General features: G+C 36.1%; 1 protein-coding gene across 1 annotated transcript in view; it reads left to right on the forward strand.

The window, feature by feature from the left end:
- SLCO1C1 (solute carrier organic anion transporter family member 1C1) overlaps positions 1–27,155 on the forward strand; it is an 86,755-nt gene that overhangs the window by 32,517 nt on the left and 27,083 nt on the right. Inside the window, exons 4-9 of the mRNA XM_043563133.1 lie at positions 634–766; positions 12,564–12,688; positions 16,051–16,197; positions 18,078–18,176; positions 20,161–20,406; positions 21,451–21,615. Of these exons, the coding sequence (XP_043419068.1) occupies positions 634–766; positions 12,564–12,688; positions 16,051–16,197; positions 18,078–18,176; positions 20,161–20,406; positions 21,451–21,615 (915 nt within the window). The remainder of the gene's footprint in view (positions 1–633; positions 767–12,563; positions 12,689–16,050; positions 16,198–18,077; positions 18,177–20,160; positions 20,407–21,450; positions 21,616–27,155) is intronic.

Here is a 27,155-nt window from a genome sequence, read left to right on the forward strand (position 1 = left end):
CTCATCACCATCATCAACTAAAAGTAATTTATCATATGCTTCTCTAGAGACATTTTCAAAAAGCATAACTTCTACATGCAGAAAAATTCTTTTTTGTACTAATATGAATTTCATAATTTGATTTCATAAAGTGAGGTACAGTTGTGTTTATCATACTTTTTTTAGAAGGAATATCTGCTGAAGCAAGAATTTGTAATGTATGTTTTAAGAGCAAATGGGCAACTGACAAGTTTTAATAAAAAATATTAATGAATGAAAAAACAGTAATAAGGTTCACTTCACAATCATTGAGGAAAACTTAAGAGAACACCTAAAGGAACTCTTCTACAATTTGATTTACTGTTAAAACACTTTTAAAAGGACAAATAATCAGGGTAGATGACAATGAGGTAGTTGTGTTGATAATTAAAGTATTTTGATAAATGGATGAAATAATTGAAGTAATGAGCATGGAGACAATTTCAACAGTCATCTCAGATTAAAGAGAAGAGAGAAAGGATGGGAAGAATGGTGGGGAGACAGTTTAGTTAAAACAAAGAATTGCCAGAACCGCTATAGACATTCATGCATTTAGTATGCTGATGACTTTTTCTAATTTATCTAACTGATGCACATTTTATTCTTTATCTGAAGGGAATCTCTTAGTTATAACATTTGTTAGCTACTTTGGAGCCAAACTTCACAGGCCAAAAATAATCGGAACAGGGTGCCTAATCATGGGAGTTGGAACACTGCTCATTGCAATGCCTCAGTTCTTCATGCAGCAGTAAGTCTAAAGCAATTATCTTTTTCTTGATTTAACCAACTGTATTGCTCCCTTTTTATAATTACAATTAATTGTTTAAATTTAAGAAAATCACACATGGCTTAAAGCATGATGACTTATACCTTATTTTTGTTATATCCTCTGAGAAAAAATTCAGAATACTTACAAGTTTGCTTAAAATTTAATAATCTGTAAAAAAAAATTGATATATAGCTATGTATCGGTGTCAGCAAAAACTAAAGGGAAATTTCACTATATGTCTTCATTCAAATAATTTATCTGGGGAGACAAAATAAGTAAAAAATTAATGTATTGTGGTAGATGTCAAATGGGTAATGAATGAATGCTTCTGACAATATGTTGGGTCACTTGACTGGCAGATCATTGACTAAGGGTATTTTATCAATTCAAATAGCTATTCAGTGTCCAAATACTATCTCATAGAACTTTTTCAGTAGGTATAGGTTGTCGGTATCCTTTAACCCTGAAGTCTGCTTTTGGTACTTTTGCTACTAAGTTTGTTAGTACTTGCATACAACTTTAGTAGTTCCAAAGATTTTCCACCATCTTTGTATCATTTCACCTTTACCTGTGAAGTAGAAGAGCAGTTTGTCTTTTTATTTTAGGACTAATGATTATGACTTAGTCAACTTTTTCAAGGTTAGGTGTCCTGTAATTATAGAACTGGAATCCTAAAACAAGTATTCTGACTTCATGCATATCTATGTTGCCTTCCTTATCCATGGTTACCTATTGCCAACTGAGAGAAGTGACTACCTAGAGGTTTTGAAGCAAGATAATAGTTTTTTAAAATTATATATCAAATAATACTTTGATACTGTTCACTCTAGATCATTGTACGATGACATTTTAGAGCTATAGAGACTTAGGTATGATATAGTACAAACGTTTTCTTGGAGTTTGTATAGTTACTATATAAATATAGTCAGATTTTTACCTCTGTGGTCAATCTAAGGAGATAGTGCACAGAATCCTCTGAGTGGGATCTCTTGTACTTATTTGGATAGTTTCCCTGGCCCCTTCATTTTTACTTGGAGAGAGATCGGTGTTTTCAGAACTTCTGCCTACTCTTTGAACACCTATCCAGCCTCCTTTTCATGAGGCAGAAGTTTTCCTTGGATCACTGAGGTTCTACAAAGGTGCCATTTGGAGTCAATGGAAAAACAGCAAGCAAAGGAAAAGGCTGAGGGAATGGATCTTCACTCTGCCTAATCCCTGCTTGATCAATAGCTGTGACACTATTATCTGTTCTAGTCACTGAACCCCCCATGCAACAGTTTGCCAGGTGGGGCGGGGGGGGAAGAATTCCATTACTTAAAAACATAAAATTAGAAAGTAGTTGCAGAGGATAAATAAATCTATGACTCTTGACATAACTCATTCTGCAGTGGGTTTTTTCTGTATGACCTTGGACATGTTACTTAAGCTTTCCAGGCCTCAGTTTATGCATATTAAAAATAGGTATTATAAGTATTAAAAATAATACCTAGCTTATAATATTGCAAATATTAAATGAGATGACACAGGTAAAATGCTTACTAAGTTTCCTCATATATCTAGTAACTGTGTCATTATTGTTATGTATTGTTGTGAGACCTTCTTAGATCATTAAGCCACCTGGTTTTAACCAGAGACAAGTAATGGGTTGTCTTCAGATTAATAATTTTGTCACCTCAAGTTAGTGACAAATATAAAACATTCTATTTCCCCTTAATCAAAAGCCAAAACCTCAAGATCACAAAAGTGGTAAATAGCAACAGAGCATTTCCACAGGGATCTTAGTAATTTGAGTAGAATCTTTTAGCAGTCAAGCAAAAGAGGGAGTTCACACATGAATGCCTAGGTTCTTACATAATTGCAAATTTTAGATGCCAAGTGAATGTTGACTTTACTAGTATTTGAAGTTTTCCAGTAAAAGAAGTAAAATTTTCTAGTAAAAGATTTTTCTTTTTTCTAGTAAAAGAAAATCAGAAAAAGACCAGCCAGGCAGCCAGGCTAGGGTTATCAAAGGTTGCCAAAGGGTCAAAGACAAATTATTAGACACTACTTTTTTGTATGTTTAAAGTTATATTTGTTTATTTATTATTTAGTGTCTGCATTGGCCTGATACTGTGCCATGTAATGGGGCTACTTCAGTGAGAAAAAAACAAAATGAAATTAAACAAAAATATATGTGCACAATTTTTACCCATGAAGTTTACTATCTACTAAGGGTTATTATAATAACTTCTTTTTAACTTTTCACAGTATTATTTGGACAATTGTCCAAATGTCATTTTTGATCTCCAAGAGACCACTGTACTCTTCTGCCTAGCAGAAATACTTTTGGTTTCCAGCAAAACATAACACTGATCATGGATATCAATTATTGAGGGGCTACCATGAACAGACTGTGTTTAGCTTTATGTGTGTGAGCTCACCTGAATCATCAATTTAAAAAATATATATTGGTGGTTTTTGTAGGTAATGCAGATAGAGTAGAGACAAAAAAATCTCTGTTCTCTTGGATCTTATGAGGAGGAGACAGATAATAAAGAAATAAATAATGATACAGTATTCCAGATAATGTTAAGTGCTACATAGAAAAATAACCTTCTGAAGACACATAAGGAGTATGTTGCGGGGAGGAAGGGTTGCAGTTTAAAGTAGGGTTATGAGGGGATGGCTCACCCATATGATGACCCTTGGGAAAGACTGAAAGAGATGAAGGAGAGAGCCATGCAGACACCTGGGGAAGAAAGCTTCTGTGCTGATTGAATAATGAATATAAAGTTCCTGCAGCAGGAGGGAATCTGGCATGTGGGTAAAGAGCAGGGAGGCCTGTGTGGCTGAAGTAGGACAAGCAAGGGGAAAATGTAAGGGGGAATAGCAGAGGCTGTCAAGGTTGTTTCTCAAACTTTGGTGGACATTTGTGTCACCTGAAGCTCTTGGTAGAATAAAGATTCTGATTTAGTAGTTCTTCGATAGGGTTTGAGATTCAGCTGATGCTGTTGGTCTGCAGACTTCACCTTGAATAGTAAGGTTGCACACAATTGCAACTTCAGCTTCTTCTTGGGATGAGATGGGAAGCTGGTGGAGAGCTTTGAGCAGAATGGCATGATCTCACTTACATTTTTTAAGGGCCATGCAGACTCCTGCTTGGAAAAATAACTCTGATGAGGGAAATGTGGGAGTAGGAAGACTATTTAGATGGCTACTGTAGAACTTCATGTCTCTGAATCAAGATTGTTTCAGAGTCTGAATCCAGGTCAGGAACTAAAATCCCTGGTTTAAAAGCATTTAAACCACTGGTCCCCTGTGAAATTACTTCTATGTCTCCTTATCCAACAGAACCTAAATTGTACAGACTACATGGATACCCCTACTTTACCACCAAAAATATTGAAATTTGAAAAGGTTAATTGATTTTTCTAGAGTGTCATATCTAGTAATTAGTGGCAAAGGAGACACTTGCATAAATTACATTTATTCAAAATCTAAATAATTGTTATGCTAAACAGTTTCATTTTGATAGAATGAATTAGGAAAGCTCAAACAATTTAAAATTTTAAAAATTCTACATAATCATGATTGACATTAATTTTAAGAGCTCTAAGGCACTATAACAGTCCGTGGTACCTCTGGAATTATTAAAGAAAGAAAATTATATTTATCATGATTTTAATGCTGAATGTTCTCTTGGGTAGCTGAGAATCGACAAATAGTTATCCTCATTAAGTGGTTTTTAAACTATTTTGGCCAGAGAACCATATGATAAAAGTAACAACAACTCTGAACTTCTTTCTTTAAATACTAACATACATACAAAAATGTTGTTACTTTTTCTGTAAGGTTCATGGACCTAGCGAGGTATAGATTATGCAAAACTGATATAAGGTGACCCATCTATTAGTCTATATATTTTAATACCTCAATACATGTTTTACTTACATGGCTGAGTAGGTTGTTATTACTAATATTATAAATACATTACTCTGATTCCTAGTCTTTAGTCATATGGTACCTGAACAAAAAGAGAACCATGATGACGTTGAGAAAAAGATAATGTTGTGATGTCCTTTTATCAGGTACCTCTTTTTGGAGAGTGCAGTGGACAGAGAAATTGTCTCATGAAGGATAATTTGAGAGGGAGCATGGCTGGGGAACTGAAGATAGAATTATCACAGTGTTTCCATTCAGCCTTGGCTCTTCAATCCAGCTGCCATTGTAACCATACATCAGAGGAAAGAATGGCATTAGAAATAACTTCAAGCCCTAACAATAAACTCTAGAGAAAAGTGATACCATCCAGATAAACAGTTCAAAATCCCCTTATATCAGGGGAGAGGAATATGGCAGCAAAATAGGCAGACCCTAGGCTCACCTCATCCCATGAACACAGCTACTATCAAATCCTCCTAAATACCCCAGAAACCAACTTGAAGACTGACAGAACAAACTCCAACGCTAATGAGAGAGAAGAGGCCACATCGAAGAAGGTAGGAAATGCAGATTTGGTATAGGGGAGAAATAGGTCACAGGTGCTGCAGAAGGGAGGGTGCTGTGGTCACAGAGAAGGGCACGAGAGAGAAGAGCACACAGGGGAATGCACAAGGAGAAAGTTTCTCCAAAGTTACTGACTTGGAAAACAAGAGAGGTTGAACTTCATCTGTTTTTGCAACCAGCGGGGCATACAGTTTAGAGTTTAAAGGTCACCAGACCTGGCGGATAGAGCCCAGAGGGCACTGTGCTGCTCCTGGAGAGAAGGCTGACAAACAAGCCAGGGGCATACAGCATGGAGACAGCAATCTGAAGAGTACCTGAACCACACAGGGGTGAGATTATTTGCTCTTCTTGGTTATCTTGAAGCATATTCCAGAGAGATCGCATTCACAGAGATGCCTCTTGGAACAAAGGAGCTGGTACCATTCCCCTTCCCCATTGTTCCTCAGCATAAGCACAGAGCCATGTGCTGGAAGCAGCACAGCACCAACACTAACTTCCTAACTTGGTTATACCAAGCCCCACACCCCTGTGCTCTGGCAGGACTGCTCTTCTCTGTCAAGCTTCCATCAGTTCCAGTGCAGCAGGCTCCATCCTCTGAAGATGAGCATAAACCTCTGCCCATACCAAGTCTCCCAACCAGAGTTCTCCAGGGCCTTGGCTCTGGTGGAAGTGGTATCATGTCTCATTTCATGACCAAACCAAGCACATCTAATTAAAACTCACCACATTCAGGCCAGGGAGCAAACACTGCCCGCAGCAGACAACAAAAGCCTCTGAGGGCAACCGGCCTGAAGGATAGATCAGCTAAAACAAAACAGCAAAGCGCATGCAGCACATACCTGAGACACCCCCTGAAGCACCAGGCCCTGGACACTTCATGACCTCTTCATAAAGTCGTTACTTTCAGGCACAGGAGACATAGTTGGCTTTTCTAACACAGAGAAGAAGGCAGAGACTTAGGCAAAATGCAAAGATGGAGGAATTTATCCCAAATGAGAACACAATATAAGGCCATAGCCAGAGATCTAGGTGAAACAGTTTTAAGTAACACACCTGATAGAGAATGACAATAGAAGAAATCAGTGAGACCCTTACTACAGAGATAACAGAGTTGAAAAAGAAAAATGAAGAGTGCGATAAACAAGATTGGAAACAGGCTTGATGAAATAATCAGCATTCTGGAAGAAGCCGAGGAATGAATTAGTGACCTAGAAAGCAAAATAATGGAAAATAATGAGACTAAACAAAAGAGAGAAAGAATTATGGAACACGAGAATAGATATAGGGAACTCAGTAACTCCATCAAATGTAAAAACAGTCATATTGTAGGAGTCCTAGAAGAAGAGAGAGAAAAGGGTGCAGAAAATTTGAGAAAAATAATAGCTGAAACCTAGGGAAGGAAGCACAGATCCAGGAGGCACAGAGAACTCCCATCAAAATCAACAAAAGCAGGCCAACCATCAGACATATTGTAATTAAATTTGCAAAATATAGTGATAAAGAAACTAAAGGCAGAATGTCAAAATAAGTCCTTATACAGGAAGACCCCGTAAGGCTAGTTGCAAATTTCTCAACAGAAACTTGGCAAGCTAGAAGGGAGCAGCATGATATATTCAAAGTGCTGGAATGGGGAAGACTGCAACCAAGAATACTCTGTTCAGCAAGGTTATCATTCAGAATAGAAGGAGAGATAGAGTTTCCCAGACAAACGAAAACTAAAGGAGTTTGTGACCACTAAACCAGGCCTGCAAGAAATATTAACGGGGGCTCCTTGAGTGCAAAGGAGAGACCAAATGTGACAAAAACAAGATCAGAAAAATCTGCAGAAACAATGACAAAACAAATAATAAAATGGCAGTAAATACATATCTATCAATAATTACTCTGAATATAAATGGACTAACCAATAAAAGACAGGGTGTCAGAATGTATAAAAAAAAAAAACACAAGACCTATCTGTGTGCTGCTTACAAGAGACTCATTTTAGACCTAAAGACACCTGCAGATTGAAAGTGAAGGGATGGAGAAACATTTAACATGCAAATGGATTTGACATACAAGTCAAAAGCCAGAGTAGCAATACTTATATCCGACGAACTGGACTTTAAAACAAAGACTGTAACAAGACACAAAGAAGGGCACTGTCTCATAATAAAGGGGACAATCCAACAAGATCTAACAATTGTTAAGTATTTATGCAACCAACATTGGAGCACCCAAATATATAAAATAAATAAAAACAAAAATAAAGGAACTAATTGATAATAATACAATAAGAGTAAGGAACTTTAACACCCCATTTACGTCAATGGGCAGATCATCTAAGCAGAAAATCAACAAGGAAAAAGTGACTTTGAATGACACGCCGAACCAGATGGACTTAGACATATTCAGAACATCTCATCCTAAAAGAGCAGAATACACATTATTTTCAAGCGCACATGGGACATTCTCCAGAATAGATCTCATATTAGGTCACAAGTCAGACCTCAACAAGTACAAAGGATTAAAATCATACCATGCACCTTTTCTGACCATAACACTATGAAAGTAAAAGCCAACCAATAGAGAAAATTTGAAAAGACCACAAATACATGAAGGTTAAGCAACATGCTAGTAAACAATGAATGAGTCAACCAGGAAACTAAAAAAGAAATAAAAATACATGGAAAAAATGAAAATGAAAACATGATGGTCCAAAACCTTTGGATGCAGCAAAACATTTTTAAAATTTTTTTAATGTTTGTTTATATTTGAGAGAGAAACAGAGCGCAAGTGGGGAAGGAGCAGAGAGTGAGGGAGACACAGAATATGAAGCAGACAGAATATGACACAGAACCCGAAGCTAGACTCAAACTCATGAACTGTGAGATCATGACATGTGAAATCATGACATGAGCCAAAGTCAGATGCTTAACCGACTAAGCCACCCAGGCACCCCGCAGCAAAAGCTATTCTAAGAGGGAAGTATATAGTGATACAGACCTACTTCAAGAAGCAAGAAAAATCTCAACAACCTAACCTTATACCTAAAGCTAGAAAAAAGAACAACAAATGAAATCTAAAGCCATCAGAAGGAGGGAAATAAATATTAGAGCAGAAATAAATGATACAGAAACTAAAGAAAAAGAAAAACAAAAACAAAATAAAACAAAACAACAAACAATAGAACCAGAGCAATGAAAACAGGAACTGTTTCTTTGAAAATATTAATAAAATTGATAAACCTCTAGCCAGACTTATCACAAAGAAAAGAGAAAGATCCCAAATAATCACAAATGCGAGAAGATAAATAACAAATAACACCATAGAAATATAAAAATTATAAGAGAATATTATAAAAACTATATGCCAACAAATTGGACAACCTAGAAGAAATGGATAAATTCCTAGAAACATATAAACTACCAAAACTGAAACCGGAAGAAATAGAAAACTTGAATAGACCTATAATCAGCAAAGATATTGAATCAGTAATCAAAAATCTCCCCCAAAACAAAAGTCCAGATGCCTTCACAGGGGAGTTCTACCAAACATTTAAAGAAGAGCTAATATCTATTCTTCTCAAACTATTCCAAAAAACAGAAAAGGAAGGGAAACTTCCAAATTCACTCTATGAGACCAACATTACCCTGATACCAAAACCAGATAAAGACTCCACTAATAAAGAGAACTATAGGCCAATACCTCATGTACATAGATACAAAAGTTCTCAAGAAAATACTAGCAAACCAAATCCAACAATACATTAAAAAAATCATTCACCACGATGAAGTAGGGTCAAAGGTGGTTCAATATTCATAAATCAATAAATGTGATATACCACGTTAATAAAAGGAAGGATAATAGCCATATGATTTTTACAATAGATGCAAAAAAAGCATTTGAAAAAGTACAAATCTATTCATAAAAATGTTTTTTCAACAAAGTAGATTTGGAGGGAACAAACCTCAACATAATAAAGGCCATATGTGAAAAACACACAGCTAATATCCTCAATGGGAAAAAATTGAGAGCTTTTCCTCTATGGTCAGGAACAAAAAAGGAATGTCCTCTGTCACCAGTTTTATTCAATATGATACTGGAACTCCTAACCATAGCAATCAGGCAACAAAAAGAAAAGGTATCCAAATCAGCAGGGAAGAAGTCAAATTTTCATTATCTGCTGGTGACATGATACTCTATATAGAAAATCTGAAAGACTCCACCAAAAAAAAACCAAAAAAACAAAAAAACCTGTGAGAACTGATAAATTCACCAAAGTCATAGGAGACAAAATCAATGTACAGAAATATTTTGCATTTCTATACACCAATGAAGAAGCAACGGAAAGAGAAATTAAGGAATCAGTCCCATTTACAACTACATCAAACCCAATAAGATACCTAGGAATAAACCTAAACAAAGAGATCTGTACTCTAAAAACTATAAAACTCAGGAAAGAAATTGAAGATGACACAAAGAAATAGATATTCCATGCTCATCGATTGGAATGTCTATATTACCCAAAACAATCTGCAGATTTAATGCAATCTTTATCAAAATACCAACAGCAGTTTTCACAGAGCTAGAACAAAGAATCCTAAAATTTGTATGGAACCATGGGGCGCCTGGGTGGCGCAGTCGGTTAAGCGTCCGACTTCAGCCAGGTCACGATCTAGCGGTCCGGGAGTTCGAGCCCCACGTCAGGCTCTGGGCTGATGGCTCAGAGCCTGGAGCCTGTTTCCGATTCTGTGTCTCCCTCTCTCTCTGCCCCTCCCCCGTTCATGCTCTGTCTCTCTCTGTCGCAAAAATAAATAAAAACGTGGAAAAAAAATTAAAAAAAAAATTTGTATGGAACCACAAAAGACTCCAAATATCGAAAACCATCTTGAAAAAGCAAAGCAAAGCTGGAGGAATCACAGTTCTGGGCTTCATGTTATATTGCAAAGCTGTAGCAATTATGACAGTATGGAACTAGCACAAAAACAGACACATACGTCAATGAAGCAGAATAGAAAACCCATAAATGAACCCACAACTATATGGTCAACCAATCTTTGACAAAGAAGGAAAGAATATCCAATGGGAAAAAAAGTCTCTTCAATAAATGGTGTTGGGAAAACTGGACAGCAATATGCAAAAGAAAGAAACCAGACCACTTTCTCACACCATACCCAAAAGTCAAAATGGATTAAAAACCTAAATGTGAGACCTTAAACCAGAAAAATCCTAGAGGAGAACCCAAGCAGTAAACAATTTGGCATCAGAAGTACCAAGTTCTGGGACACCTGGGTGGCTCAGTCGGGTAAGCATCCGACTTTGGCTCAGGTCATTGTCTTACCTTTCCTGACTTCAAGCCCTGAATCGGGGTCTGCGCTGACAGCTCAAAGCCTGTAGCCTGCTTCAGATTCTGTGACTCCTTCTCTCTCTGCCCTCCCCTGTTTTCTCTCTCTCAAAAATAAATAGACATTTTTTAAAAAGTACCAACTTGTTTCTAGATATGTCTCTTGAAGCAAGGGAAACAAAAGCAGAAATAAACTATTGATATTTCAGCAAAATAAAAAGCTTCTGCACAGTGAAGGAACCAATCAACAAAATTAAAAGGCAGCCTATAGGATGGAAAAAGATATTTGCAAATGACATATCTGATAAAGGGTTAGTACCTAAAATCTCTAAAGAACCTATAAAACTCAACACTCCAAAATGAATAATCCAATTAAAAATTTAAAAATCCAATAAAAAAGACATGAAGAGACATTTTCCCAAAGAAGACATCCGGATGACCAATAGTCTTATGAAAAGATGCTTAATACCACTTATTATCAGGAAAATGCAAATCAAAACTACAGTGAGATATCACCTCACACCTGTCACAATGGCTAAAATCAACAACCCAAGAAACAACAGGTGTTGGCAAGGATGTGGAGAAAGGGGAACCCTCTTGCACTGTTGGTGGCAGTGCAAAGTAGTGCAGCCACTGTGGAAAACTGTATGAAGTTTTCTCAAAAAGTTAAAAAGAGAACTACCTTATGATCCAGCAGTTGCACCACTAGGTATTTACCCAAAGAATGCAAAAATACTTATGTAAAAGGATACATGCACCCTGATGTTCATAACAACATTATCCATAATAGCCAAATTAAGGAAACAGCCCAAGTGTCTGTTGACAGATGGATAAGGAATAAGTGCCATATGTTATTATTATATAATATTATATAATATATATGACATATATTTTTGGTGGAATATTTTTCAGTCATAAAGAATGAAATCTTGCCATTTACAATGACATGGATGGAGCTAGAGAATATTATGCTAAGTGAAATAACTCAAAGAAATACCACATGCTTTCATTCACATGGAATTTAAAAAGCAAAACAGATGAGCAAAAGAGGAGAGAGAGAGAGGCCAAGAAACAGACTCTTAACTATTGAGAACAAACTGATAGATACCAGAAAGGAGGTGGGTAGGGGAATGAGTTAAATAGGCGATTGGGATTAAGGAGTGCACTTGTCATGATAAGCATCAGGTATTGTATGGAAGTGTTGAGTCACTATATCGTATACCTGTAACTAATATTACACTAGATGTTAACTAACTTGAATTTTAAAAGTTTTTGTTAATTTTTTTATGTTTATTCATTTTTGAAAGAGAGAGCACAAGCAGGGGTGGGGCAGATAGAGAGGGGGACACAGAATCTGAAGCACGCTCCAGGCTCTGAGCTGTGAGCACAGAGCCCGACGCAGGGCTTGAACTCATGAACCACGAGATCATGACCTGAGCCAAAGTTGGACGCTCAACTGACTGAGCCTCTCAGGTGCCCCTGGAATTTAAAAAGTTAAAAAAAAAACCCACACATCATTATCGATTCTCTAGAATCAGCAATGCAGTTGTTCTACTAAATTTACAACTCTAAATATAGCATGCAATACCATAGTTTTTAAATTATTGCTTTTCCTCTGACTTGGAGATAGTCATGATTTTATCAAACATTGGATATTTTTTCACCAGGGGAATAGGTGATTTATAGTCATTATTTTTACATTAAAATGAACCCTTATGAATAATTCTTACTTTTATTTTCTTTTACTACACTAACTGGTTGAGATATGGTGTAATACCTGTAAATGAGACTTTGTGGTTATCTCTTCAGGACATCTGCTCTTAAATGCTGGTTTGGTTTAGTGATTAAGACTCAAGGGTAGTTGCAAACTCAAACAGGTTCCATAGTAAGTCATGTAGTGTACATTTAATATTTTTAGTATGATGTTAAATGAGTCTGTAGTGAAGAAAACATTCTTTTTTACAGGTACAGATATGAAAAGTATTCTCCTTTCTCTAATTCTACTCTGAGCATCTCTCCATGTCTCCTGGAGTCAGACAATCAATTACCTATCTCAATTATAGAAAAATCACAATCCAAAAGAAGTGATGGTAAGATGATTTTGTTTACTTGACTAAGATAGCTTTTTATAAAGACTTTATATTGCTTTAGTATGGGCAAAAAATTTATGTGATGTTTTTCTCTTAAAAGCTTTACTACTTAAATTGAGATACTATAGTGCCATAAAAATTCCTAGAATATAAAGCAGTATATGATGAGATCTGAAGAAAATATGGAAAAAGCATTAATTGCTGGTGACTGGGAAAAGCTTCCCATGGTTCCAAATAAGGTGGGCCATGAATTAGGATAAAACTAGTTTAACACATATTAATCTCAGTCCAGTGTTCAGATATGAAAGAAATATATTCTTCCCCAGATCTCAATTTAACTTCTGTGTTCAGCCCCTTTCCATCAGAATGGGATAAATTGAATCTCATTCAATTTGTCCCTAACCTTACCTTTTTCCCCAGGGGTTGCTTATATTCTAGGGAGCTTACATAATAGCAAAGAGGGAAGTTGTGGGAGGGGCCTCTTGGTGTTATTGGTCCCTTGTCAACTTAGGTATTTAAAATCCCTCTGGCCACAATATTTGGTCATACATGTCACTTTAGGGCCATCCCATGTCTACCTTTATGTCCTTTTTTAGCACAGAAGCTCTTCCTGATGCAGATGAGACAGTCTTGGAAACTTGGGAATAATTGTTTTCCACACAACACAGGATGCAAGGAATTTTGTCAGGATGTCTAGAATTCCATATGGCTGATGCACATTGCATAGCAATGCTTTGTGTGAGCACCCTTGGGAACATGGAAATCATCTCTTAGAAAGTTTTTGAGGAGCCAAAAGCAGGACACTTAGCCACACTGTTCTACATATGTAGCCATCTTGTCTTTTGGGTTTTGCTACCTTCCTGGCTCTACCATGGTGGCCCAGGTTCTTCCTGCTAGAGAATCCACAAATCTCCCCTGAGGTGTTTGCTATGTCTCCGGGATGAGCTCAAATGCCCTGTCTCCACTGCCCTTGAGCATTGACATGCTCGACACTTCCTCCTCACCACTCCCACCCCACTCCCTGCTCCTAGCCTACAGATTGCTGTATAGGCAGTGTGGAAGCTCCTCTTTTCTATACCTGCTAGTCATGCAAATCTTTTATCTATACCATAAAACCTTTTCTTTCCCCTAATATCATCATCAGTGCTTTCTTTTGAGATGCCTTTTTTCCTGAGCAATGAACTCCAGAGGTCTGGATGAAGGGAAGGGCCAGAGGATTAATAGAGATATGAGGCAGGGAGGGAGGGAAGATGTGAACATGTAACAAGTGTACCCCATCCTGCTGTATGAAAAGAAGAAGAAAAGCCCCCTGGAAGAAGAGAAGAGTGTGAAAGGAGGGTTTGGACTTTCACTTCCACATAATGTACAGTTATTGAAGATATTTTGTTTTTGACAGGAAAGATAGGATGTAGATGGCAATACAGCTAATCACGAAATATTTAAACCTTTAGTGTTAAGAAGAGAAACATAGCATCTAGAGGTGGGAATTAAATTTTTTTAATGTGGGACGCCTGGGTATCTCAGTCAGTTAAGCATCCAACTCTTGATCTCCGTTCAGGTCATGATCTCATGGTCATGGGATCGAGCCCCAGGTTAGGCTTTGCAGTGATAGCACAGAGCCTGCTTGGGATCCTCCCTCTCCATCCCCTTTCTCTCTAAATAAATAAATAAATAAATAAATAAATAAATAAATAATAAACAAATAAATAAATAGATAGATAAATAAATAAATAAACTTTAAAAATGTTTTTAATGTAGAGACAGGTTTTAGACAGGTATACAGCATAAGACCCACAATCTTTTTCTTTGCTTTAAATGAGGTCCTGCTCCCTTAAAGTCATAGATCTGTATAAACATCAGATATAGTGGACACAAAGTTTATCCTAAAAATTATAGTAGGGTGATAATAGGACTCTTGTCAAAAATGCTCCACCTACAACCCCCATTCCCACTACACTGGAGAGCTGAGATGTCCAAAAAAACTCTGCAACAGTGGAAATGTTCTATATCTATGCTGTCTAATACAGCAGCCACCAGCACATGTGACTGTTGACTTCTGTAATATAGCTAGTGTGACTGAGGACTGAATTTTTACTTTTATGTAACTTTAATTAATTTACTATTCAGTAGCCACATGTGTTGTGTAGTTACCATATTGGAAAACACAGATCTAAGCTATCTTCACCTGTCTACAAGATTTCCCTACCCTTGTGTGATCTTGGGATCACACAAATGTCAGGGGTAGAATTGACATTAGAATCAATTTTTTGGAAAAGGAATTCCCATTATATTTTGGGGAGTGAAATGGAAATCTAGAAAAGATAAGTGAAAAATGCTTGGTCGCTTGGCTACATTTCTAGAAGAGGCAGAATTAGAAGGAACATGACTACACAATAGTCTTGTCTGTTACGCAGTCTGATTCATCTACCCAAAAGGATTCATCCCAGTTCCAAATAACCTATATTTTACCTTCAAATTTTACTTAAGGGATACTAATAAGTGTAAATAACTCCTACCTCATATGATTATTAGGAGGAAATAATTTAAAAATGCCTGCAAACCACTTAGCCCAGTGCCTGGCAGAAAGGGAGCACTCACAAGTGGTGATTGTCAGAGATAGATAACATTATCACTTTTATTAAAGTGATCAAACTCTTCAAAATATATTTCACTTGTGATGTGGGGATAATTCTCCAGCTTTACATGATTATATCAAGACATGACTTCTATAAAAGCATTTTAAAATAGTTAGCTTTGAATGTCTAAGAATACTGCCAAAAGGTTCTTTTTGTTGGAATAGTTATACTACTAAAGTATATAGAGTTTTAAATTTTTATGTGACTTTGTTTCCTAAACCTGATCCCTAAAAATGGTTATTCACTAACAAACAATTGTAATGCTGTCCATATAAAAATTTAAATTTCAGATAAAACTTGATCAGCAATAAAATTACAAGGGATTTCTGTTGAAAAATAGAAAAGTTTAAAGATTAAGGCGAGAAATGCCTTTGTTCAAAATTTTGTCTTTTTTCCAAGACAGGATAGTGAATGTTATTGGAGCATAGGAATTCAAAGTACGCAGTATAAATATAAAATAAAAAGAGAAGAGAAAATAAGAAACAAGGCATCAGAAACAAGAAACAAAAGAGTCCTTTTTTCAAAACCTCTGGGGGATTTATATTGCCTAAAATATTGAGGAGAAAATATTTTCCAGTCTTGCTTAGACTCCTATCAAATTAAGTCTGTTGAAAATTTCATTTTTACATCCTAATCCAATTTTAGGACAGCTTGTAGAAATGCAAAATAAGTATTTAACTTTGATACTGATCTAATTTCACTTCTCTTGTTTGCTTTCCTTTTAAGAATGTGAAATTGATGCCAGCTCTTCCATGTGGGTTTATGTTTTCCTGGGGAACCTTCTTCGTGGAATTGGGGAAACTCCTATTCAGCCTCTAGGCATTGCCTACCTTGATGATTTTGCCAGTGAAGACAATTCTGCTTTCTATATTGGTAATGCCTACCCCATTAATCTTCTTGGGAAGCAGCATATCTGGTTTTCTCAACTCTATTCCAAACTGAGTGGAATAGAGTGTGCAATAGAGTTTGACACTTCATATCCAGTTCCTATATTGAGGTTCACACATATCTGAGGTCCACACTGAGGATTTGGATGATAAAGAAGCTTGCATTAGAAGGACCTGTCACGTTAGGGAAAGAACATTAGATTAAAAGAAAATAACTATAAGATCAACTGCAATCATGTATGACTTTGTACAAGTATCTTCATGGACTTCAGATTTCATAGGTTTTTTTTTTATTGGGTTAACTGTGCCACTGAAGCATTTAGGTATCATATATATATATATATATATATATATATATATATATATATATATGTGTGTGTGTGTGTGTGTGTGTGTGTGTATCTATATGTGTGTGTATATATCTATATGTGTGTGTGTGTGTGTGTGTATATATATATATATATAATTTTGTCTTCAGAGCCCTAGAAATTGCTTTCTAAGATAAAAGCCCTGATTATTTAAAGCATCTTTTTTTCCTACGAGGGATAGCCTGCAAGGAATTCTGAGTTATCAGTAGGAGGTATGAATGGATAAAGAAAAACAGAAAGTATGAGAGCAAGGCCTGACACGAACCCATGTCTGGAACAGGCCCCACTGGATAGACCAGCAGCTAAAATCACACACACACAAAACAAAATATAGCAAAACCAAACTCCAAGTCCAGATACATCTAAGCAGTATTGACTGAGTGCCTCTTATGTCTTAGAAACTAATTTTTTCTCTATTTCACACACCAGTCTTGGTTTTTTTGGGGTTCTGATCTTTGAGGGCCTGGCCTTCAAGGGACAGAAGGACAGGACTGAAATTCATTGGGAGGGGCTATGGCTAGCTCCACAGTATAGTTCTTTGCTGACTATGCACACAGAACTCCAGAGAGCTCTGATTACAGTCTGGCAGGCTGTAATTAAAAACAGGTTACCTGCTCTAATGGAAAACTCCAGCATAAATCAGAAACTAGAGTAGAAGTTGCTAGGCAATGACTCTGGAGACTAGAGGAAAGATTGCAAGCCAAGAGATGCAGGCATGTATCAAGGTGTCCCCTTCCTGTTCATTCTGTTCACCCTGTCTTCTCTTCTGAAAAGGATCTGTAACTGCCATTTACTCCTCCTATCAATTTAAATTAATCATCAGGGATATGCGTGTATCAAGCTCTGTGGTGAAATGAAAGGCATATAGTAGATACTTTGCAAGGAAGAGTTATGTTTCTGGTAACCAGAAATGATGTCATTTATACAGTCTGCTCCACTTTCCTGTTACAGCTGCCTAGGCTGGTCATGGTTGCTCCAAAGAGCACCTTCCTGCCCTCCCAGGTCTAGCTCCACTTGCTGGCTGCATCCAGGGATATGCATAGTTACTACTCTCACACAGACTCTCTGAACACATGCACTTCTTCACTAAGGTGGAAGAAATGAAGTTTAATGTCAAAATGACTCTTATGCTTAGCCACAAAAAAGTTTTGAAAGACTGTCAAAATAGTATAATTCTGATTTTTTATCAGTGGGGGAAATCTAATCCTAACGAGTAAAGTTTGCTCCATTTGGGGGAAGTTAACTTCTTCAGAGTCTTGGTGTCCCTTCTTTACTAAGAAGTAATTAAAGCCTTCCAAGTGTTCGTTCTTCTTTCAAAGCTGAGAAGGACTTATTTCCTGATTCAATAAGGTTGAAAAAATTGACAAATTAAGCACTCTTAAGTGAAGAGTTGATGAAATATTTTTAGCTACTCACTGGATTTCACTCATATTTCTTGTTTAAAAATGTATTAATTTACAAAAGCAGAGAAATGCCCCCCCCCCTTTTTTTGGTGCAGGGTGTGTGCAGACGGTTGCAATTATAGGACCAATCTTTGGCTTCCTGCTAGGCTCATTATGTGCCAAACTGTATGTTGACATTGGCTTCGTAAACCTAGGTAAGGAAGTTTATTTTTGTTTATTTATTTATCGTAGTTACTGCAATTTTTTAAATGCAGATGGTGTAAAAAGTATCAGAGTCCCTTTTTATAAAATGACAGGATTATAATCTTTCCTAGAATGAAAATAATCCACTGAAAATTTGTGGTTGATATAATCACCACATACATTAATAAATGAAATATGAAAAATAGGCAGTGATTAGAACCGGACGACCTATGGTTTGTTATTCAGATGTATCCTTTTTCACTTCTGGTTTGCCAGTTCAAACACATTCCAGCATAGTTAAGACTCAAAACTGTGGCTTCTCGTTGGCTCTTGTTGGTTCAGGTGTATCAACATGACAGTCACATCGATTGATCATGTATTTTGTAGACTTGCCAGGAAGACCGAGAATTGAAAGTCTTTCGGCAACCAAAATTCATTCTTTACAAATCATTTTCAGGTGGAAGCATATTAGAGTGGGACTACCTTACCCCCTGAGAGAGTAGTTATGGAGGGAATAAATGTCAGAACTCATCTTTCCATAAGTATTAATTTGTTTCTTTCCTTATGAGATGTACCTCCTAGAAATGGGCATTACTTTTCTTTATTTTTTTAAAACTTTTTTAATGTTCATTTACTTGTGAGAGAGAGATTGGGACAGAGTACAAGTAGGGGAGGGGCAGAGAGAGAGGGAGACACAGAATCCGAAGCAGGCTCCAGGCTCTGAGTTGTCAGCACAGAGCCTGACATGGGGCTTGAACCCACGGACTGCAAGATCATGACCTGAGCCAAAGTCAGATGCTTACCTGATTGAGCCACCCAGTCACCCTTATTTTTCTTTCTTTTTAAAGAAGTTCAAGAAATCGGTTAAAAGCAAGAAAATAAGTTGCATTTTTAAAAATTCTGAAATTGCTTTTTGAAATCATTGTGTGTTAAAATTAAATGCAAAACTCTTGCACTAATTTTCCTTTTTTTAGCAAATAAACTTCAAGATGAATTCCACAATTTTTATTTATTCATTCATTTATTCATTAACCTTAGTTTTATATCTATCTTAGGTGCTGTTCTACCACAAAACAGTGAACAAGATAGTAGATGAATTCCTTGAGTTCGTTAAAATCCTGTCATGGAAATTGGTACAGATAAGAAAGCATAGGTGTGATGAGTGGTACAGAGGGAAATTGTTCAGGGGAAGCAATGAAGATGCAGAGAACTAGTGTGAATGTTTTACCAAGTATGGTGTAGTGTCAATTGAGCCTAGTTGTCAAAGGACATGTATTTATTTTGTTGTTCTCATAGGGCACAATGGAGGTAGACCAGTTATATGCTTTATGGGTTCTTTATATAGAAAAGAAAAAAACGCTTGATTTCATTCATCAATACTTAGCTTCTAGTCAAATAAAAAATGGTGTCAAAAATAAAGTTTTTATAATGATTAAGATATTGACATTTTATTTACATATACAATTCTTGCTTCAGACCTTGAATAGCTCTGAAGTATTATTAACCATCATTTAATAAATAACATTCTGAGTGGTTTAGACCAGATTTTGACCAGAAGGTGTAGGATTTAGCTCTTTTTTTTAGTAAGATCTTAGACATTCAATTTGTGAACCAGGTGAAAGTGGTGCTGATGTGGGGTGGCTGGCAGATTTTGAGTCCTCAGAATTCTCCCTCACATGTTTCTTTCCTCCTGCCATGGGCTCAAGCGTTCTTATGCAGAACCTCAGGGCAGAGTAGAGACCACTCTTGCAGTATTTAGAATCTATATTTCAAATCTAAGGAACAAAAGAAGAAAAGCATCATGTCCCAGAAACACCTTGTTCCCTTCAAAAAGCAAGATGATGATAATGTTCAGACTAGAAAGTTATCCTGCATGAATTATTAGGTATTTTATGATGTGATAGAGCTAACACTAGGATTTTTTTTTTAAAGAGGCTGATTTCAACACACCAGCTTTGCTGTACATGCTATTTAGCTATCCTCTCTCTCTTTCAGATCACATAATGATTACTCCCAAGGATCCTCAGTGGGTAGGTGCCTGGTGGCTGGGTTATCTAATAGCAGGAATTGTAAGTCTTCTTGCAGCTGTGCCTTTCTGGTGTTTACCAAAGAGTCTACCTAGACCCCGAAGTAGAGAGGATTCCAATTCTTCCTCTGAGAAATCCAAATTTATTATGGATGATCGCACAGACTACCAAACACCCCATGGAGAAAAGTCAAAAATAATGGAAATGGCAAGAGGTGAGCCAGATTCTGCTTGATTTTGAAGCCCTTTCAGTTTTCCATTGACACTCTATACGGGATCTATATATAATATCCCTCTCTCCCCATCATTTGTTCAGAAAAATTGAGAAACTGTCCAGGAAGCAGAATTGAAGATTACAAAGTCAGCTTTATTACTGGAGAGTGGATTAAAGAACATGACCCAAAGTTTTGGTAATATTTCTTGTTGACATTCCCACCCTTATACTGCTTCAGGTTAAACCTTGCAGTTGCCCCCATCTGGGTTTGCGGCTTCACATCAGTCCGGGTGGACAGAAGAGAGTGAATCTTCATAGCTTGTGGCTTCTTAACAGATGAGGTTCAGCCATTTGACAAACATGTGTCAGTGCACGTTTCCCCCCAGTGATCAAAGGAATGAGTGTGGTGTGGGGCAAAAGGCTAGACATGTTAGAATGAATTCCTTCCACATGGAAAAGGGTGGCTGGCCATGAGGAAGATTGGTTCTTCTCAGTTGGGCCCAGCAAGCAATATTTACATTTACGGAAAATCTTCACATTTCAAACTATGTGGCTGCGTAATAGTAAGAAGGGGGAATGCCAAAGCTCATTTCTTACACTAAAGTTCATTGAATTCAGTGGAGGTAACTTGCATATTTCTTTCTCTGTGACCATGACCCAAGTTTGAAGAATAGGGACCAGAAAACTGAAGTTCTTAATGTCCTGCCAATGACTTTCAGCTCTGGAGTGAGGGAGTATTCTCGTCCCTCTTTCCTTTTACCCATATCAGTTAGAGGAATCTAGTCCTATCTGACTTATACCTCTAACTGTAATCTAAACTATATGCCTGTAGAAGCGAGTGCCTATGTCTCGATGTGAACCTGACAGATCTCAGTCTTGACTTGAGCCAGTGTTTAAAACCCATAGTGTGTGTGTGCCCCACACTGTACGTGTTCCTGATCGCTGTGACAGTGGGGCTCGGCCGTCTATGCCCTGCTGCCAAGGCTGTGTCTTCTGCCAGGTGTTACACTGACTTTAATTTCTCCATGTTACTTTTGTCTTACAGATTTTCTTCCATCACTAAAGAATATTTTTGGAAATCCACTGTACTTGTTATATTTGTGTGCGAGCACTGTTCAGTTCAACTCTTTATTTGGAATGGTAACCTATAAACCCAAGTACATTGAGCAACAGTATGGGCAGTCAGCCTCCAAGGCCAACTTCGTTATTGGTATGCTCACTTGTCCTTCATGCTTGCCAGTAGGTACTGTCAGCTGCATCTTTGTTAACCGTTAGCAATTTTAGAGAACACTATTCTCATATTTAGACTAAAAGTGATTTATGGCATTTTAGATACAAAGTTAGAAAGGTGAGTGAATAAAAATTTAGCAGAATGGAAAAAGATCCAGTGGGGAAAAAATATTTAGATAGTCTGTGGTATAACCTTTTAGCAAGAATTATTCACAACTGTAGATGAGTGACCTTAAGAATATTATATAAACCAAACATGCATTTTATTAGGAGGTTGTGATACTGGATATGTGTCTTTCAAGTATAGCCAAAACTTCATAACAGTGGCCACTTTACCTGAACAGTTTCTAGGACTTTAAAAAGTGAGTATTCAGACGGTTTAAAAGGTACTCATTGCAAAACAAAGTTTGTATTTGCTCAGAGTTAAAGGACTTTTCTGAGTCCTGGCATTCAGGTTATTTAAAAGGGCTGTGTTTTTAGTACAGCAGGTCAGTCAAGAATAAGAAAGCTATTCAGGGGCAAAGAAAAGCATGAAGAAATGAATGAAGAAGAAACAGAATCTACAAATACAAGAAGGTCCTGCTCCAAGTAATTGTGGATACTTTTAAAACCTAGATTAGCTCCTTTAGCCTATGAAGATGTTACTTAATGCTACTGTTTCAAGGCATAAATATATTTTATTCCATTGGATATATTCATTTATGGTAGGAGACTCTAAAAATTTAAAAACATTTCTTCTTCATAAATATTTCAGGAATTGTTCTATGTATCTATCTCTGAAAGAGAGCTCTGAGCTCATTTCAGAATATGTAATTGTCCTGTAACCATCCTGGATAATTTAATCCAGACGCTAATTTAATTGACTCTGTTTAGACTATTCTGTTAAATTATAAATATTAAAGCTATGCCAGTGAACTTTTGCTTTCAACATGAATTGGTTTGAATTAAGTTAATCGTATTATTTAATTGTTGATATGAGGAAACAGTTTAGGTTTTTTTGCCCCCCTCCATGCCAATCAGTGCTTTATACTGACTTTAAAAAGAAGAGAAATGAAAGTTTAAGAGACATTCTTTTTATTTGATTTTTAAAATTTCCTTTATGTTTGTTGAGATATAACATACAAGCAACATTTAACACTGTAGCCCCTAAATGGGTAGTGTAGCTGGATAAATGTTTATATGTAAATCTATATGGTAACCATAAACTAGAACATGTAGCCCATTTCAGAACCCCAGAGGCTCCCTCAAACCTCCTTTTACTGAGTACTCTTTCCTAAAGCTTGTAAGTATTCTGAACTCTGCCATCATAGATCAGTCTTACCTGTTTTTGAACTTTATTTAAATGTAATAGTGTGTTATGCACTGTTTTGTATCTAGCTTATTTCGACTGAAATGAAATCTATGAGATTCATGTTGTGTATAGCTGTTTGATCTTTTTCATTGCTGTGTCATATCCTATCACATGAATATACCACAGTTTATTCATTTTATGGTTGGTGGGCATTTGGGTCTTTTTTTTTTTTTTTTTTTTGCTGTTGACAATTAAAAATAACACTGCATGAATATCCTATATATATTTTGGTGGGTGTATACATATGTTTTTCTTGGTTGTATCTTGGAGCAGAATTGTTGGGTCATGTTTAGATCTAGTAAATATAACCAAAACGTTTCAGTAGGGTTGTGCAGATTTATAGTCATGCTAGTAGTGTAAGAGCGTTCCAGTTACTCCACATCCGTATCACACTTAGTATTGTCAGTCTTTGTCATTGTAATCATTCTTATATGGTGTGGTGATATCTTATTGTAGTTTATTTGCATTTCACCAATAACTAATGATGTTGAGCACTTTTTCTGGAGGCTTGTTGGTCATTTCAACATTCTCTTTTGTTAATTATGTTCAAATTGTCTATTTTTCTTGAGCTGTCAGTTTTTTCTTATAGACTTGCAGGGGTGGGTACTTTTTTTCTGATATAGGTTCACGAATTGTGATACAAGTTATTGAATATATGTATTATAAATATTTTCTCATAGACTTCAGTTCTTCTTTTCACTCTCCTAATGATGAGCTTCTTACTTTTACTTAAGTCTACTTCCCAGTCTTTTTCTTTCTCATTAGTGCTATATGTTTTCATGAAAATGCCTTGCTAATATTTCTACTAGTAGCCTGTTTTTTTTTTGTTTGTTTGTCTGTTTTTTTGTTTTGGTTTTTTTGTATAATGTGAAAAAGAAGGTCAAGGTTGATATATCAAATGGAAAATCTATCTTTCCCCCATGAGTTGTAATGAAGTGACACATCTTTAAGTGTATGTTTGTTTATTATTATTCAACATGTGCATAGCAGAGTTTGAGGGTATTTGATTTTGCTGTCAGTGGAATCATAAATACATTTTTATTTCAACTTAAAAACATTTCATAAGGGAAAATTAAGAGCATTTTTTGGAGAAATGTGTTTATAATAGAAAACAAAATTATACATAATCTACTGGGTAGGTAATAAATACTTTTTGCTTATAAAATTATTTTTGTGAAAAACTAGCACAGATGAAAGAAATTGAAATTTTGAGAGATTCAGTGGCCTGCCTAGCTGCATACATACATTATGATGTAGCCAGGAATAGAATTATTTCCCCTGAGTTTCTGAGTTATATTTCCTCTCTGGACATAATTATTTTTGGAAAACTGACCAAAAAAAAATCTAATAATTCTATTTTAAATTCTGGGTGACTTATTTCTTTTAACCATAACCCTTCTCTGTACACTCAGATGGTCTCTGAGATCCAAACTCATCATCAGAATGTTTTGATTCATCTATCAAAGTTTGCCTAAAATTCTGATTCCTCATAGTTTCTAGCACATCATGTCTTCAGCTAATTCAAGTACTTTTGTGAGAAATAAGTAATAGTGTCTAATGATTTCGATCATTGTAGCTAGGATTCTTTCCTGAGTGCATTTTGGTTTCACATTAGTTAAGGGTCGGTGTGTAAGTTAGTCGACATCCTTAACACCTACTTTGATTATCTGTAGAATGGTAAAAATAAAAGCATCATTAGTTTAAAATAGCAATGAAATAAGACATATAGAATACATTGTAAATGTACATAGCTGTCATTCAGTAAATATTGTTTTTTCACTTTCTCTTCTTCTATCCTATTTCTCTCTTTCATTTTGTGAGGGGGTGGGGAGGCTACAAGGAATGATCCTTTGTGTGATAAAGCAAGGGAGAAGCACAAAGAAAGCACATTTCCCCTCTCCTCTCAGAGTAGGCATTTAACATGACATGGAGGAAATAATAAGCAGAAATTTTCCTATCTGTTCAAAGGCCAGTTGTTACAATGACGATTTATTTTTGCTATACATGTTTTTACATATTGGCCATATTTCTAAAATTTAGAAATAATATTTTCTCAGGTTAACTACTTTAACTTTGCAAAGAAAATCAAAGAAAAATAGGCAACAAAAATGTTTCAAATTCAGGGACTAGGAAGTATATGACAGAATAATGTTGCTTTTTCAAATGTGTAACTTTTTTTTCCCATTGCTGTCTCCACTGGAAAAAGTTTAGATAGTGTAATTTTTCTCCTTTTATTTTTTTAAGCTTCTCCTATCACTGTTGAGTTATATGAAAATGACCTTATGTTTTGTTTTCCTTCTTATTACACAGATTGCAATTAGTGATTTTTCTTAATTTCTTAAAGTTTTTAATTGAATCAGTTTCTAGTGGACGTGATGCATTGACATTGACTATCATTGATAACAGTGATTATCATTCTCAATTCTTGGAGATGTCACACAGACAAATATGAAAAAATTATGATAATTATTTGGGGAACGTTGCTTATACTAGAAAATATTAATTTATGTGGCTAAGTTAGCATAGCAAATTAAATATGTGTTAAGATGTGTTCTGTATGTAGGTCAAGTTATTTTAAAAATCTGTGAGATAATGGAAACTAATCTCACTTTGTGAGGAAAAAATACTTTTATTATACTCAAGAAAGATGGCTAATTTTGCTTCTTTGTCTATACTAAATTGGCTATATGTGTGTGAAAAGTCCCGTAAATTTTTCCTTGTATTTCCCCCTGTAAAATTGAAATCTTAATATTTATATCTTCTAACATTAGAGTAATATAGTGAGGTCCATTACATATTACAGAATTTTACTTCACCAGAAGAGAAGCTCTAAAACATTCCAAAGTACTATTATTGTTATAGCCCATTACTATTCATCTTAATGGCTAAGCCTATCATATATTTGTATGAGAATCAGAGTTTCCAATTTATATTGTAACTGTAGCTGACCATCTTAAAGCATTTTACACAAGTCTAATAACTCTTGTTTGGGACAGTAACAAAGAATAAGGTCTTCAACATGAATGAGTGTAGTGAAATAGCAGTAACAAATTTGCTCTTAAATTTCTCCTAGCTTTCCTGTTATTTGAGTAAATATATGAAATTCAAGATAAATGCATAAAAAATTGAAACAAATTGTGGATGCTAGTGTAAATTACAACTAATATTTCCACTTGGAATATTTAGATGGTAGACGTTTTAAGATCAACACATTTTATGGTGTGAATAGCGAAGAAAGTGTGTAATGAAGAAATCAGAGTGAAATTTCTACCTCATTAAATGACTAAAGTGCCTGAAATCAAAGTAAAGAAACTTTGGGAGGCAAGTAGCACATTTCATTTAATGTTCAGGAAATTTGCTGTATACTCAACTTGGCCCAGCATAGATAGCTTACAGATCCTACGGAATTTGAAAGGGAGAATCAAGCTGACAGTATATTTGAAATGTACTACTACTATTTAACAGAATGATGTTAAAATTCCATTATCTTAAAATAGAGTAAACTATCCAGGAGAAATGTTATACTTGAATAAACTTAACTAAAGTTTGTCATTCAGCACCTTTTTAAGGAAAATTACAAGGAGCACAGTATATGATGGTGAGCACAGTTCTTGCCTTGAAGGTGAGATTGGAAGGGAAGGGGTGCAAACCAGGCAAGCTAACAGGTAATTGTGATAAGGATCAAGACTGCTGCCTATGGGACTCAGTAGAAGGGCCACAGGCAGAGGGAGGAAAGGAGACTCTGATGATCAACTTGAGTACCCTGATGCTAGATACGTCCCTGAAGGCACCATATGGCTGGCGGATGCTGTGATAAATCTCTAATGAGGAGAAGCACAGAGTACTCTGGGAAAACAAACCTAATCTTGAAGTTAGAAAAATATTCTCTAGCACAAGGTGCCAATACCTAAATCAAGAGCAAAAGGATAAGGAGGTGTTAAAAGACAAAAATATGGGAACTGGGGTGGGGTTTTGAAAGAACATTGTATCAGATGAAGCAGATATCTCTTTAAGAAAGGCCTGGAGGCAAGAGAACACATAAAACTTTCTGGAAGTTTTAAGAGAACACAGACCTCTTAAAGGAGGTCAGTCAAGAGAGGATATCCCTGATATTTAACATTCTGTACTGTGGGAACAATGCAATTAGCATAATCCCATTTTGGTTCTCA

Source organism: Prionailurus bengalensis, chromosome B4 (genome assembly GCF_016509475.1).
Source record: "Prionailurus bengalensis isolate Pbe53 chromosome B4, Fcat_Pben_1.1_paternal_pri, whole genome shotgun sequence".
NCBI classification, from domain to species: domain Eukaryota; kingdom Metazoa; phylum Chordata; class Mammalia; order Carnivora; family Felidae; genus Prionailurus; species Prionailurus bengalensis.